Genomic DNA, 16,192 nt, shown 5'->3' with positions numbered 1-16,192 from the left:
CCAACAGAGCTCAGCATCCTTGACCCACAGCAGAGTTTTTTTGGGGGGGGGTGTTCTTTCTTTACAGAGAGGACTTGTTGGAAGGTTCATTGAGAGGAATGGTTCCACTAGTGGGAACAAAAGGGCTGTCAAAAACAAGAGGACTGTGTCCTAGGAGATAGATGACAGGGCCAGAGGGCAGCATCCAGTTTTCAGCTCATGTCTGAAAACCAAAGTAACCCGTCAGGGGGTCAGGGTGCCCTGATGTCAAATTCTCCTCTTAGAGGATCATTCTGCCCATTGGAAGTGACTGTCATCTTTCCAGAGGAGACAATCATCTTCTCAGGGGCTACAGTCTTCCTTCTTGTGGGCAGAATCTTCTCTCCAGTCTGAAGATGTACTGGAGCCACCATTATCTCTCCAGGGATCACAGACTGATAGCCCAGAGGGGTCACGTTCTCTCCAGGGGTCTCAGTTTTCCCTTCTGGAGCTACAGTGTGATTTGCAAAAGACACAGTTTCCCTTGTAGGGGTCACAAGTCCACCTCTGGAGATCGTGGACATATTTTCAGACTTTCTATACGTCTCAGTGGCTATAGCCTCTCCTCCTGGGGGCAAAATCCACAGATCAGTGTTCAGATCCTTGGTCACAGTCAACCTTTCAGGGCCAGTTCTTGAAGAATTCACAGCAGTTGAGAACCAAAATTTTGGCGAAGGAGTTGAGCTGAACTCTAAGAGAAAATCATAAGAAAGGAATGAGATTCCTGCCTTTCTTCCCATCGTATTACTTACTGGTAGGACAAGGACCATTCCAGGGCTGAAGTACCTGCTCCCAAACCAGGATTGGAGGATTTCCAAAAGCACCCACCTGAGGATACAGATAGAATCCCACCACATAGAAGCCCCGTTCCCCAGCCTCATCGTGTTAACATGACCCCAGGCATGTGTGAGCACTCAGTGGGTCTGCTGCATTTCCAGTGAGTGACCCCCAAGGAGGAGTCTGCCAGTTCTCTTTGTTTAGGTCCTCATTTGACCTTTGCACATGTAGCAAGATCTTGTCCCCAAGGCTTAATTCCACACTTGTTGAATCCTCAAGGAGAAACCTTTTATGTCCTCCAATGTGGGAGGTACCAGGGACAAGACAGAGGGCAAGGAGGCTGCTCCAGACATCACGTTGTAAGGAACTGGGTCAGAGTCCCATCTCCACCCCTTACTTGTTGAATTATCTTTCTGAGCCCAGGTCTCCTAACAGATTGAGGATTATAAACCATCTCCAAGGAAGTTTCAGCTCTAGAATGCCAGGTTCCACCTCCCGACTGCCAGGGAAGTATCTCTTAACAAAGAGATATAAAAAAGAAAATTAATTTCCCTTTCTGGCTCTTGTCCCATGAAAGCAGAAAAAAGAAATAGAGAAATAAACGAACATATATTCAGTGTTCGGCATGAGCCAGCATGTTTTCTTTCCATATCTCATTTAGTTTGTACAATAATGTCACGAGCATAAGGATTATTCCCACTTTGTAGATGGGGAAAACAAAGCTCAGGGAGGTCAAACGGAGCATGCATCAGAGCCAGACTGACCTGGCATCAGAGCTTATTCTCTGCCTTCAATGTCATGTTGCCTCACCTAAGATCTAACAGAAGGGCCCCACCCAGTGGCTGGTTACGCAACTTCCAACCCCCGCTTCTAGGTCACAGCTACTTACCAGCGTCCACCAGGAGAGTATTCAACGTGTGGACAAGGGGAAAGGGGCCCGTGCCACAGAAAGTGCCCTTGACGTCATCTAGGTCCAAGGTCCACACCATGGCCCCCCCGAAATGCTCTTTCTTTATGAAAAATGCCTGAAAAATCAGTAGTCAGTCAAACCGCTGTCCTGGCCATCCTCTAGACTGGGTACAGTGACAAAAAACAGATGGAATCTCGGAAGGCCACATCGCAGGGTGGTTAGGCACAGAGTCTGTATTTCAGTCTAGCCTCTACCACTTATTAGCCATGGGATCTTGAAAGTGTTACGTACCTTGTGTCTTAGTTGCCTCATTTGTAAAAAAATGGATAATAACTTTTCCCACATTTTTAGAATCCGAAGAATTCCTATGTGCACATGCTACAATATGCATGGAATTTGAAGATATTATGCTAAGTGAAATGAACCAATCACAAAAGGACAAATATTACGATTCCAATTATAGTGTACTTAGAGTAGTCACATTCATAGAGATGGTGATTGCCAGGAGCTGCGTGAGAGAAGAATGGGGAGCTGTTTAGCGGGTATGGAGCTTCAGTTTGGATGAGGTGATAGTTACACAACAATGTGAATGTACTCAGTGCTACCAAACTGTAACAAAAAATGAGTAAAATTGTTAATTTTGTATGATGCGTATTTTGCCACAATTTGAAAATTTTTTAAAAAAAATTCCTACGTGTGAAATACTTGGAGCACTATTTCGCACATAATCAATGTTCATGAATGTTAAATACTATCTCTAGCTCCCCAGCCTGCTAATCACCATTATCATCATACTGCAGGATAGATACTACTTTATTTTTAAAAACCACTTCAACAGACCTTCTATCATAGTGATGCTATAAAAGAGAGAGCAGATTGCATTGTACCCTTTTCACAGATAAGTAAATAAAGTCTTTTGCCTGTGATTTTTAAAACCTTAGATATAACTAAAAGGCAGGGTTTAGACTCAAACCCAGGTTTTATTATTACTTCGCCAAAGCTCTCTGTCCAGGCTGATGGAAAAGACAGACTCTATCATACCCAAACAGCTGCATGACTTGGCCAAATCAGTTGGCTTCTTTCTGAGATTTGCTTTCCCCAAATGTAAAATAAGACAGAGGAACCTAATTATCAAGTATGCAACTGTGAAGATTCTAAGATTTCATCCTACTTTCAGGCTAACCAAATTAACCTGCCAGTTTTATATGTACACACACACACACACACACACACACACACACATACACACACGATCTCTGGATCAGAGAACTGACCATTACAACCCACAGCAAAAAGAACAGTCAGAATAGCACCTGTTCATGCCCCAGTTACCCAAAGAGTGATGCAAAGGAGACTAGATATTCATCTACATGTGCAACAGGGTCCACACTACAGAAGAGGAACCCCAAAATGATGAGATTCTAGCTTACGTAGGAAGCTGACATATCTGGCCCTCCTCCCCGCTAGAGAGACTGAGATCTTTGCTCTGGAGAGTAAACAAGTCCTCTTTAGGGTGGGGACTCTACAACCCTTGCATGTAAGGAAATGGCTCTGGGGGAAAGGGGAAATGCAACTTTCTAATTTTTAGTAGCAGATCTATTTCCTTTACTCAGAACACCTGGACAGTGTGGGAACACTGAGAAATCCGGGGACCACTGTCTCCCACTGATTACCTCCAAAGCTTCTTTTAGCTCTGAGATTCTACGATGAAATCCCATAATCATCCTCACACTGGGCTCGGGCACCTCTCCAGCTCTGCAGGAACAGTAACTGCCCCTCAAAGCAAGCCCGCCCTCCACAGCTGCTCCCAGGCTTTCCCCGGTAACAGAGGTCAACCCCCTCTTTTGTGTCCTAGGGGTCATATATTCAATTCCATCCAACTGGATACTTGCATTGCCCTTGGCCTTTTTTGCTTGCGTAGGCCATTCCCATCCACAGAGTAGGATCCTGGAGGCTGAAAGCATGCTCTCTGCCTCTCTCCCCTCTGCAGGCCTCACTTAGGGTTATGCACAGAGGAGGTCACAGTGAATCTTCATGAATGCTGCCCTATTTTTTGTTCTTTCTACCCTAGATGTCCCCAAGGAACAACCAACACTTATGCCCCTACATCACTTACAGGAAGAGACACTCTGACATCCCTCTACTTTTAAGTCCTGATATTCAGGCAACAGTGAAGTTCTGACAATTTCTCATTCAATGGGCTCTCCTCCCAAGCACCCCAGTCCAGATCCACATTATCTCATGCTTGCACACTTCCCAAAGTGCCACACCGAGTACAGTAGGATCACATGGGGACATACTAAAAGCCATTTCTAGATTCTTTCTAAGACCTGATGAATATTCAAGGGTGGAACTACATTTATCAAGTCTCTGAAGTGACTTCAAGCAGAGGCGGGTTAGGGAACCACCAGGACCAGTCGTTTCTGTTCTAATTCACTATTGAAAAAAAAAAACTGCCAAATTCAATTTCATTTTCACTGCTAATAAGGGGAGAGTGGGTGGTCACAATTAGAGCCTAAAGGTTTCCAACTCGCAGGTCATACACCTGCTCAGAAACCTGATTTTGCCTGAAAATGTCCACAGGATGAAGGCCAAATCCTTCACTAGCAACCAAGTCCCTCTATAAACAGGCCAGCTTTATACTGGTAGCTTTACTACCTTCTTTTCATTTTACAAAAATTCTTTTCCTCCACCTAAATTCTCCTTTGAATGTGCTTTGAACAAGCTTTCTGTACACACTGAGCCTTTCCCTACATCATCATCTCCTCCTCCTGCTCACCTCCCTCAGGAAGCCCCCCCTGACTTCCCCACTCCTGCACATATCAGTAATATTCATGGTGTGCTTAACGTGGTCTCCCTCACATTGGTATTTATCTGTCTGGAACTTAACTGATCCAAATAGAAAAGAAGAGACCGCCACCAAAAGTCTGTTCCTCCCCTCAAATCTAAGATTCCTTCCCTTCAAAATAAAAGGGTTAGGCCAGATGGGATTAAGAAACTCCACGTACTTCAGGTATACCTGAAACTTACCTGATCAAGACATCCTCACCTTTCATACTCCACTCAGTACACACACACACACACACTCACAGAGAGAGAGAGAGAGAGAGAACAGACAAGGGACTCAAAAAAGCTAGAGGGAAATTCTAAGCTGGAACAAGAAAGGACCGAGTTCTCACCTTGTACCTGAAGCTGTTGTTATCATCAAAGCCGATCCAGTCCCTCCCCTTGTGGACATATGGGACATACTGAGAATCAATCCAGCGCTTCCTCCCACTCTGGACAAAGGAGCAAACCTACCAGGAGGATCACCAGGTCAGTTCTGGGAAGCGCCATGGAGAGAAGCGCCAGCAGACACGCTGTTCCTCGCCCAGGGACAGAGGCCAAGAATCCCTCATCAGGGAGTGAGAGGAAGAGGAAAAAGAGAGAGTGGGGAAGCCACTCACAAAGCCATTGTCTATTCTGGATTATTTCCTACTATCGCACATTCCTTCTTCTAATGTCCGTGATGCGTAAACAGATAGAGAACCAAGGACTGTGTGACATCCTTAAGAAACCAAACCAGAGTTTGGTAAATAATGTCGATACCAAGCTACTACAGTAGCAAGCCTGACCCTTGACAAAACCTGTATCTTTTTCAAAGAGTTTTCAGGAATAAGTATCTCTTCTGTTCATTGATACCAACATAAATTGCCCCATACAGGTATTTATCAAACTAACTGTTGCATCTATAGTAAATTTAAAGGGCTCAAAGGCAGGGAGAACAAGGTAGTTACAACCAAGGACGCATCTGAGCATAGACTGGGTGCCCAGCACCGTGTAGAAGCCATATGCTGCAAAGACGTGTGTTCAAGCAGGACTGCAGATGTTAATGTGCAAGTCTGGGATTCGGTTTGGTTTGGTTCGTTAAAGGTTCTATCAAAATCTCTTTGCCCCATAATGTCCTTTAAGAACATTACTTCTATTGTGTCATTTATCATTGGATTAGTTGTAAAACATTTCTAGGCTGCCAGCACAGAGCAGAGACTGGAGAGGCACCTGCACTGCTACCTAAGGCAAGGGTACAGCCCTCCATTGGCACCCTACACGCCTTGTGTCTGTGTACCTCTGCCCTCTACCAGGTAGGTCCTTCCCATCTTGTCACTCCTGCCCATCTTGAAATCTCTGCTCAAAATCCACCTGCTCCATAAGACCTTTCCAGATCCTACAGTCACTCGGTGCCTCTTAACTGTCTTCTCTTGTGTTTTATGTTCCCTTGGGTCTCTTTCCTCCCCTCAACAGCAAGTCTTGTTGAGATGAGGATTAAGGGAGTGGAACTGGGGTAAAGGAGAAAGAATCTGTGATAGAGGATGTCCTGGAATTGCTTCAAAATAATCTAGCGGTGGGAGGGAGGGAGTCAGGGAGCAGAGAGTCAACAGGACTGGCCATGAGTGGTTACTGATGGAAGCTGGGTGAGGGGTATTTGGGAGTCAGGGAAAGTGAGAAGCGGTTATTCTATTCTTTTACCTTTGCAAATGTTTGAAATTTTGTATACTGCAAATATTAATTATGTTTACTTAGGCCATAAAGTTAGGATTGACTTATAACTTTTAAGATTCTTTTCCCCTCCATTCAGACTCTACCCAGCCCCGCATCCCTTAGAAAACATACAAGTAACTTCCCCTGAAGAAAAACAGACTATCCCAGAGAGTAGAATCCCCTTTTCCAGCAAACCACCCCCTTGTCCTGTCTCCAGCCCTCAGCCTCACCTATGTCCCCTGTCCTTGCTCTTACCCGGGCTGGGGATGGGGACGCCGTAACTAACAGACAGAAGTCCCTATTCCTATCACCTCATAATAAGCCAAGAAGCCAGCTTGCTTGGTGTACTTCCCTGGAGATGCTGGTCCCACAGCTTCTGCCCGCAGTTCATTCTTAGAGGCTTTGAGGAGGCGAAAAGTACGTCCATAGGTGGGGAACCCCATGAGGAGCTTCTGTGGGGGCACCCCAAGATTACGCCAGTAATTCATGGCATGTGCCTGCAGGTAGGAAGAACACAAACCCCTCCCTGTTACCAAGAGCCAATGGCCTGGCCTCAAGGGCAGATTTCTGGGCCGCCTGAGAGCTCTCCTTTCCTTACCGAAGATTTGGGGTCTTCAGGCGGAGAGAACAGGGGGCTATGGTGTCCTGTGAACTTTTCCCAGCTTCCATGGAAGTCATAAGTCAAGACGTTGATGAAATCCAGGAGGCTGGCAGGGGCAGGAAGAGGAGACATGAAGCTCGGGCCAGTTGGATTTTCAAGTCAGGTCATCTAGTGCTAAGTAGTTAACTAGCTGTGTGTTGGCAAATGAGCCTTCCTGCCACTTCTGCCTGTGGGGCCTGCCCAAGCTGTGTCCTCCACTTGAGAAGCTGCCATTGGAACACACAGCTGGTTAGGGGCAGCCATGTATCAGGATCTACGCCATCTGGAGAGTATCCAAGGGAGTGGGCAGGAGTCAAACCAGAAAGCAAACGCATCCAGGCCTGATACAAGCACAACAGAGGTCTGCATAAATTGTCACGTATAAGCGGTTCTGTCCCACAGCATAAAAGAGCTTCTGTCTTCCTACCATTCAAAGAACCACTGAAACCTGTCTCTTCCAGAAAGCTTTCCAAATGACAAAGTTCAGCTGAGCCTTGACCAGGTCATAGGTGTAGAGGTTTTAATTTAATTTTAATCTGGCCAAAGCCCTAAGTACTATAATTTTCTCCACATAAAAAATAAAGCAGTTGAAACTCGGGTGGTTATCTAATTTGTCTAAGGTCACTCAACTGGGTGAAGGTAGGACTCCCTCCGTCCTGTCTGGCTGTAAGACCAACACAGGCAAACTCTGCCACACTGGGTCTCTCACCTTTCCTGCCACATTGAAACTACTCTCCCTAAGTGTCATCACACCCATCATCTCTTTTGTTCTGCATCTGCCTCAATGTTCCTACCTGTAAATATTTGATTCTTGAGCTTTGAGGAAAATTAGTCCAGAGTTAGCATCTCCAGATAGTGTTATGAGCTCTCCTTGTCTGGTTTTATAAGTTTCCATGAAGACCTGTGCTCTGAAAACTGGGCCTGGCTGGGCATTCCTACTTTTGTTTTAGTGGCAGTAGTTGGTAATTCATCAGATTCTCTGATGTCAGCCATCTGGCACCCAGTGTGTGTCTGCTGGGGACCCTGGGACAGCAGCGGCCAGGCCCATGGAGTCTCTCCTGTGAGACCCAGCGATGGGCTATGCAGAAGACTGTACCCAAGAGGATGTTGTGGCACGGCCTGGTACTATGTCAGCTCCCTCTGATCTCCTAAAGAAAGCCCAGGACACAATGGCATAATCCTTATCCCCTCCTATGCTCGCGGTCAGCCTACTTCCCAAACAAGCAAGCACTTACACAAGGGCAGACACACGGAAAGCCCGAGGACAGTGCTTGGGCAGCTCTGGGGTTTTGAGCTTGAGACGCCTCCTTCCCTCCAGTGTCCTGCCCCACCAAGACAGCGCCCTCTCACCTTCCCAGAATGTGTGCTACATATGCTTTATGGATGACATGTGGGTCCCCAGACACAGCAGCAGACAGCAGCAACCTTGGACGCATGGTGAGCTGTGCCTCCTTCTGGAAGGCAGACAGGAGCTCCTGAGAATAAAGAGAGACAGACACAGAGAACCAGACACATCAGAGTCAGAGAAGGAAAGTATCATCCAGGAAAACTTTATTTGTGGAGCTCCCTGAGCCGTGAGAGTCAGACACAGGTCCCGCCCACGGGCTCATGAGAAAGGTGGACGGGAGCCAATGTGGTAAGTCATTGAATAGAGGGCTGGCAGGCAGGCTCAGAGTTCAGACTGCCCGCCTGAGGGAGTCCAGGAAGCTGCACAGAGAAAGCATCCCTCAGCCTGGAGAGCTGCACCAAGACCTGGATGTGACAGAGGAAAAAGAGCTACAAAAAGGGCACCTGCTTAGCAGATCTTTTGCCCAAAACCTGCTCTTTTCAAGGGTGGTGGCAGGAAAAGAACATTCTGTCCCCGCTCTGCTGCTCTTGCCCCTGGCCTTAGGCTCCTCTTATGCCCTGAGCCCAGATGGGATCAAAGTAGAATCATTTCTGGCTTTGGGAGATGCCGGACTGCCCTTACTTCAATTAAGAGGTGGAAAGCCCACCGGTCACGCCGGGGGCTGCCTCTGAGTCCAGGGTACAGGAAGAAGAGGTCCAGCCCATCGAAGTCATGTGTCCTCAGGAGAAATATAACTGAACTGATAAACGTCTTCCGGCTGGCGAACGTGGACAGCATAGTGGTGAACCTGCAGGGAGACCAGGGGTGAGGCCAGGAACGCTTTCTGCAGAACCACAGCCTCCCTACCAGGCCCCTGGCGTTTGCGCCTGTGGGCGGCACAGCGGACATAACTGAGGAACGGAAGGGAGGTCTTTGAATCTCTTAAACCCTCTTAAAAGCCCCTCCCGGCACTGGGGCTTCAGTACCCAGGAGTGGGGAATTAAGGCACCAGGGTGTTTCCATCACCTGCCCCTGCGTGATGGAGACACGCACACAGCCGCAGGCGCCTCTGCCCGCAGAAATACGGTACCCCGCTGGCCGGCGCCTTCCCTCTGCTGTGTCCTCACGGGCAACTGCTCGGTCCTGATACCCTGTCCTGGCACTGACTTTCCAGCCTGAACCAATTAGGAGAGGAAACGTGAGCCAACGGCCAGCATTTCCAGAAAGATCTCGGAGCTAATGGGCTCATAACTTGTCACAAGAGTTCCAGACGTTTTGCTCTTTTGTCTTTTGGCTGTTTGATTCTTTTCTATTTTTCCTACTGTTTTCTCTTCCGCAGTGAAGGTACTATTGGAAAACTTCTAACTCATTGGAGTTGAACTTAAAGCAATTCTGGGCTAGCCCCGCGTGCAATGATTAGAACGTTGGCCGGATTCAGGGGTAGGCAGGCCTGGGTTCCATTCTCTGCTGGCCATCACCTAGCTGGGTGATCCCTGACGGCACCCGGGTGGAATATGGCAAGTTCCTTAACCTCTCACTCTTCTGCCTTCTGTTTCGACCAATTTGGAATGTAAACAACCACTTTGTAAGCCTCTCATGAGTGACCATGAGATAATGCATGCAAAGCTCCCGGGCAGTGTCTGGACACAGCAAATGTGCAAAAAGTGGTGGCAGAGGGAGAGGCGAGGCCTGGGGTCGGGCAGAGCCGATTCTCACCAGCAGCCCAGTCCTGCCTGCATTGCTCCTGGCCCCAGGCCAGCAGCTGGCCCTCTCCTACTGCTCATTCCTCTAAGGGAGGGAGGCAGGTGTGGCCTCTGCCCCTGGCCTCAGCCAGGAAAGAGGGGAAGAATTTCTTCAGAGAATATGAAGGCAGTTTGTCATCTACACATTGCCTGGTGGAGGGTGACAGAGAGGAGGCACCACGTACTGGACACGTCCTTTGTGCCAAGGTGCTAAGCTGAGCATCTTATTTATGTTACTTCCTTTCCTCCCATCCTATCCTCTGAGGTTGATATCATTGGCTCCATTTATAAAGCAAGGGAACCCAGGCCCTGTGAGCTTTAGGGTTTATTCTTGTCCTAAACAAGACTCCTCTCTTCCCTGAGAAAACCCCTGCCTCTTAGGAAGGGTTGAGGGGACCATTGTGAGTGTCCCATTGTGTCCCTCATTTCCCCCAGCCCCTTTCTCACCACCTCTGGACCTGCCCTGTCTCCCCTCACTCACTGTGGAGGAAAGGTTGGGGAGCCCTGGAGTCCAGGGCCAGGTTGGGACTCTGGAAGTGTCCACACTAGCCTGTGTCCCCTTGGCCAAGCTGGCTCCCGGACGCTGTCCTCACCTTGGGCCCGCCTGCTTCTCCTCCTCCCATCACATCCCTCCTCCGCAGAGAGAAGGTGTGACAGCACAGTCTCACCTCGACGTGCCGAATTTCCACCCTCCGATGGACAGCAGTGTTTTCAGCTTCCTGTTCCTGTGACGTGGGACAGAGTCAGTGAGCTGGGTTCTCACTCACTTGTTTGCGGAGCAGTGGGAAGTAGGGGGTGAGGTGGGCATGCAAGGGGGAGGTAGCTGAAAGAGCCTAAGGAAGAAAGGAGCAGAGCAGAGCCCAGGAAGGGGAAGAAGGAAAAGGGGGAGAACAGCCAGCCCAAAGGGCATCACAACCCAGGAACCCCCAGGCTATCCAAAGTCCCCCGAAGTCCCCACATCCTCATGATGTGCCCCCCAAAAGGACGAAGCAAAGCAGCCTAAATGTTCCTCTTCACCCACTCTCTTAGTCGACAGACACTTACTGAGCACGTCCTCTGGGCCACCGACTGCTTTAGGTGCCTGTGATACAGCAGTGAACAGACGGACAAGCTGCCAGCCCTCTCCGGAGCGTGTCATCCAGTGACATGGATTTGCCCCCGCCCTTCTATAACCATTCGTGCAGTGACAGACCTCCGTGGACAGGAGAGAGCCCAGGAGTTCTGGGCAGAGGGACACTTCGGAAGCTCTTACAGAGCTCCAGCTCAGCATCGCCACTGACCCAGTCACTGGTGTACAGAAATACCACAGACACCGGCCACTCCCTTGGGGGCTCACAGCTTGGGGGTCGCAGGTGACAGGTGGTAACAGAAACACGAGCATCTGCGCAGCTTCTGTCATGCGCAGCCCTCTCCGAAGCACCTGAACAGTATTAATACATGAAATCCTCACCACTGGGCTTAAAGGCTGAGCTGAGGGTTGCCAGGCAGAGGAGAGAGAAGAGGGAATTTCAAACAGGGGCAACAGCAGCCACAGAGGCAAGGCGGCTAGGACTAGCTCAGAGCGAACGATCAGCAGGGAGCTCTCAAGGCAGGGATGCTCCACAGCCCCCCAGACAGGGGATTCGGACACAAGAAGCAGAGAAAATTGATGACTAACAGGAGAAAAGGCTTAATTCTCTCCATCTGTAAAATATGACCCCCACACCCAAAGTGAACACACCTCTCCTTGAGCTTGTTGAACTCTGGGTAGAGGATTTTCTCATCCTGGGGATCCATAGCAACAATCTGGTTGTTGTTCATTGAGGCAAAGGCAAATACCAGGTGAGTGCAGAGAAAGGGGTCCAGGTCACGGGGCAGGATGGAGGCAGGGCCAGGCCGACTGATTGCCCACTTGGTGAAATAACACACCAGTTTGTGGGCAGCACCTGGCAGGGGAGAGCAGGCATTTGTTGGCAGAGACCAAGACGGGTATGGAGCTCGGCTTCCACAGAGCAGAGTGAACACAGCCTGAGAGGCCAGGCCACTGTAACACCCCCAACACACACCCTCCCAAAGATACACTGATGTCTGGCCCCTCCCCCACAGCTGGGGTCCTGGCGGGGTGGTGGCGGGGAGTCGGGGGGGTGGGCTAGAAAGCCTTGTGAAATACTGTTCAGAATGGATCCTTAAGTCTGAATCCTGGCACAGAGAGTGACCCAAAGCTCAGGTGACTGAAAATCCTCTGCTGAGCTGCATTGGATCAATGATCCCTGACAAGGGGGCCAGGGCAGGGTGGGGCTGCCGGGGACACTCAACGTGAAGCACTTCTCAGCTGGAGACGCTCCCTGGCTCTGGAGAGGACCACACAGTTTCCTTACCATTGTGGTGTTTCAGCACAAGAACCAGCGCTGCAGGAGACAGCGGGGAGGAATTGCAGGGAGAGTCACAGTCAGTCAGCACGGAGCGACGCGCCCAGCCCACCCTCCAGTTCTGAGTGCACACGCCAGCTCGGCCCCGCAGACACACAAATGGGGACCACACACCCTCCACCTCTTTCCTCTTCTCTACGTTCAGCCAGTGAAGCCAGATCTATATAAGTTCCTTTCCACTCTGATAAACACCACATGGATACACACTTGCTTTGCACAGGCATAACAATGACTTTTAGAAGCCCCAGCAAAAGCTCTAGGCCAGTGGTTCTCCAGCCTGGATGCAAATTTTACAGGTGTGAAATCCTGGCTCTGCCGCCAGAGATTCTGACTGAATTGGCCCGAGGTAGAAGCCAGGCATAAAAATGTTTAACGTGCAGGCAGGGTGGAGATCCACTGCCGTGGTCACCCGTCCCTGAGCACCTCCCGCCCTTCACTGTGTCCTGTCCCACTGCTACCTAATCCAGGCTCCCCTTCCCAGGATGCTTCTCAGGCACCAGAGAGACAACAAGCTTATGAAGCCTTGTACCCTTGGACTGAGTGACATTGAGGGGCTGGGACCCGCCACACTCACCAACCCACAGCAACAGCTTCCCCATCTCAGCAGTCCGAGAGCTGCAGGCGTAGAGCTGGACCCTCTTTATATGAGCTTCCCTGGGTACAGCCCTGAGACAGCATTGGGTCAGCCCGGCTATGCACACACAATACCAAGAACAGTGACTAATGGGCGGCTGCCCTGGAGTCACAGTGACCCCAGCATCTCCTGTCCTCCCGCTCCAGCAGAGCCATAGCTCTCAGATCCATCAAAGCAGCATCTGACGCTGGCAGGGAGTGGGTGTCCACCGTGGGCCGTGGCGAGGGCAGGGCAGTGCTCAGCCCCTCTTCCTGGAATCTAGCCCCACATGGACTGAGTATGAGGAAGAAACACTGACGGGCAGCAGTAATTCTTTTGTTATAAGATCAAGGGTAGGAAAGCAGTGTAATGTAAGTTTAAAAGCCCCAGTTATGGACTCAGGCAGGCCAAAGTTTGCATCTCAGTGTCACCAGTTAGAAGTTTTATCATCTTAGCTCTTTGAGCATCAGCTTCCACACTTGCAAAATGGAGATAACACCTGTACTTACCTTATAGGGTTTTAAACAAATTAAAGATATAATGCACAAGACTGTTGGGTCAAAAAAAAAAAAAAAAGACGGTTAGGTTAGTGCTTCGCATATAGTAAGGGCTCAGTGAATAGGAGCAGTTATCCAGGATGCCACAAGATTTGCCCAGCAGAGCAGGGTTCTCAGACTCAGATGCTGACACTCACCAGGCAGGTACGTAAATGGGTGAAGTGCAGAAACAAAATAATTCACTCTCCACTTTGCTAGAAGAGTAACAGTTGGAGCCCAGTGATGCCCATCAACTAACATGAAGCCTCTGGGTCAGGAGGCAGCAGAGATCCCTATAAACAGGGACAGCGCTCTGAGTAGCCACTAATGTTTGCCCTGCAGTGAAACATAACCAGTGTTTTGGGAGGACTCTTCAATTGCGCCAGAGAGGACAAAAATCTGAATTATTGTCCTTGTCAACAATGTTTGAGCCAGTATCTAAGCCAAGGGTGAGACTGTGTCATGAATTAACAGTGCATAACGAATGCAACTCTGGACACCTGGGAGCCAATTTTTTAAAAACACAACAGTAATATGAAGAATAAATAAAGTAGGGCTATGAGCCAATGTCTTTACCATCCACCATTTTGTTTTCTCCTCCAGAGACTCTCAGACCATGGGTAGGTCCCATATTTCAGGGTCTGAACCTCACTCATGGAGTACCAGGAACCAGATTTTCTCAGTGTATCCACTACACCCATCCTCTTGGCAACTCACACCTCACCTAATCCACTTGTCACTGAGGTACTAACCAATATAATCAATCGCACAGGAAATAACAATGACTTGTGGTTGAATTCCCTTCACTTCCAGTGTGAAGAAACCAGGGAAGTTTAATTTTTATCAGCAGGTTGTTGGATATCATGGAATAAAGACAATAAATTGTATAGAATGTTTAGGGCAAGGATATGTCACTGAAACGTGAGAAACCCACCCAACAGAGACCATGTCTCTATTTGTCACCCTTCTTTGCCTTCCTTTATGTACTCAATGAATATTCATTGAGCTTGGCCAGGCCCGGATATGCACTCAAGATACAAGGGGATCAAGACACAGTTTCTGCTCAAGGAGCTTCTAGTGTAGTGAACAGACTGATCACATCCCCCAGAGCAAGTGTGTGTGTCTCTCTCTTGGAGAACTGTGTCTCTCTTGTCTCTTTTGGATGAGGGCAGTGGGAAACACATGAGCATTGTTTCCAAACAGCCTTGAGATCCAGTTCCTGCTCTGCACTCTCACTGGGGCCACTTGAGTCCCACCTGCATGCTCAATGCCACCTTCTATACCTTGGGCTAATATTAACCTGAATCAGGAGTGAAATAGGCCTCCTGAGAACAACTCTGGATCAGGTCTGGGAAACAATTCACACCATCGGTTGGATTACCCCTGATGTGGTTTCTAACTCTAATGACCAAGTTCTCATTTGTTTCCCAATTCCCAGCCAGTGTGCAGTAATTCTTGATTCTGGGTCTCTGCTTTGATTTCTCTTGCTGGTCTGTAGTCAACACAGTTGGTTCCTGGGGCCTGGGGCCGGACTCATTACTGCCTGTCTTTTAAGACCCTGATGTGAATGCTTACCTGTCTCTGCTTCTGAACTTCCCCTCACCCCATCTCCTGCCCCCTAGATTCCACATCACTGAGATTTCCCACGAGCTTTGTGTCCTTCCACCCAGACTCCTGCCAGGGGCACTGTTAATGATGTACCCACCACAAAGCCAAATTTGCCTGCCAACTGAACCTCCTTAATCTGCACCTGGGTCAGTGTTCTGGGCTCCTATTCTGCTGCAGTGGGCAAGGCTTGATCTCAGATCGAATTGCTCCAGACCTTCAAAAGTGACTGATGATGCTGAAAATGCAAGATACAACAATGGATGCGCAGGAGTGACTTCTGCTCCATTCAGGGATGACCATGCCAGTGAGTTGGCAACTATGACTCTGTGTGTATAGCAGATGATGAATAGTAAAATGCTGAGTGAGGGTTATCTTGAAAATCAGTGTGCCATGTCGATCAGTTGGCTCTTAATCCTTCTCCTTGAGACCTTGCTGTCAAAATATAACCATTGCTTTGTATTTATATACACCCACACGAATACTTAGACTAATACTCCTTACTAATGCTTAGCCTGTTCTCATGAAATGAGAAAAGACATATACAAATATCTTTTAGTTGGCTTACTGAAGATATCCCGACAGCAACATAACCCCTCCCGTGTTACCTTTTCTCAACTAGATGAAGGCAAGATCACAGACACAGGGCTTTGGGTTTAACAAAGTATTTGACCAAATTTTTCATGATTCTCATGTGGATGAATTGGAGAAATGTGGTCAGAACAAAAGCAAGCGTTTGAATAACATAAGAACACAAAGCATAAACATGAAAGAGCCTTACCACATCTCTGTAATGAAGGGGACAGACCAGAAAAGTGTTTCCCAATAGTTAATATAAAAAAATGACTTTTGGTTGTGCAGTAGGACTTTTTAAATTTTAATTTTAATATTTATGTGTTTAATTTTAATATTTAGACAATGTCTATTATCCTAAAGCCCCATGATTTCATAGACATTAGGTTTAAAAAATTGAGGCAATTCAAAAAAGAATATTTTAATAAAGTAGTGAAGGTAGGACTATTTATTCGATCTCCTTAGAAGTCGTCTTGAGAGCATCACAATTCTAAACACATCCTATAACCCAGCAACTTCACTTTT

General features: G+C 48.3%; 1 protein-coding gene across 1 annotated transcript; it reads right to left on the bottom strand.

Moving 5' to 3' along the window:
- Nucleotides 1–230: 230 nt before the first annotated feature.
- OVGP1 (oviductal glycoprotein 1) lies at nucleotides 231–12,939 on the bottom strand. The gene is made up of 11 exons (XM_006217831.3): nucleotides 12,915–12,939; nucleotides 12,290–12,319; nucleotides 11,653–11,857; nucleotides 10,601–10,657; nucleotides 8,833–8,998; nucleotides 8,214–8,338; nucleotides 6,822–6,930; nucleotides 6,535–6,720; nucleotides 4,885–5,001; nucleotides 1,685–1,820; nucleotides 231–709 (listed from the first exon to the last, which is right to left on the bottom strand). Exons 1-11 carry the CDS (start codon nucleotides 12,937–12,939, stop codon nucleotides 231–233), a joined length of 1,635 nt encoding a protein of 544 aa, XP_006217893.2.
- Nucleotides 12,940–16,192: the final 3,253 nt, after the last annotated feature.

Source organism: Vicugna pacos, chromosome 9, assembly GCF_048564905.1.
Source record: "Vicugna pacos chromosome 9, VicPac4, whole genome shotgun sequence".
NCBI classification, from domain to species: domain Eukaryota; kingdom Metazoa; phylum Chordata; class Mammalia; order Artiodactyla; family Camelidae; genus Vicugna; species Vicugna pacos.
The sequence above is the reverse complement of the archived record's forward strand: the minus strand, read 5'-3'. Positions and strand labels throughout refer to the sequence as shown.

Bases quoted from the DNA above. Each gene is read 5' to 3' on its own strand.
- OVGP1 (XM_006217831.3), bottom strand. From the start codon at position 12,939: ATGGGGAAGCTGTTGCTGTGGGTTG. The intron at 12,320-12,914 runs GTGAGTGTGGCG...TGTCTCCTGCAG, and splicing joins GAAGCTGTTGCTGTGGGTTG to CGCTGGTTCTTGTGCTGAAA. The intron at 8,339-8,832 runs GTAAGGGCAGTC...CTTTATTCTCAG, and splicing joins CTTTCCACCTCTTAATTGAA to GAGCTCCTGTCTGCCTTCCA.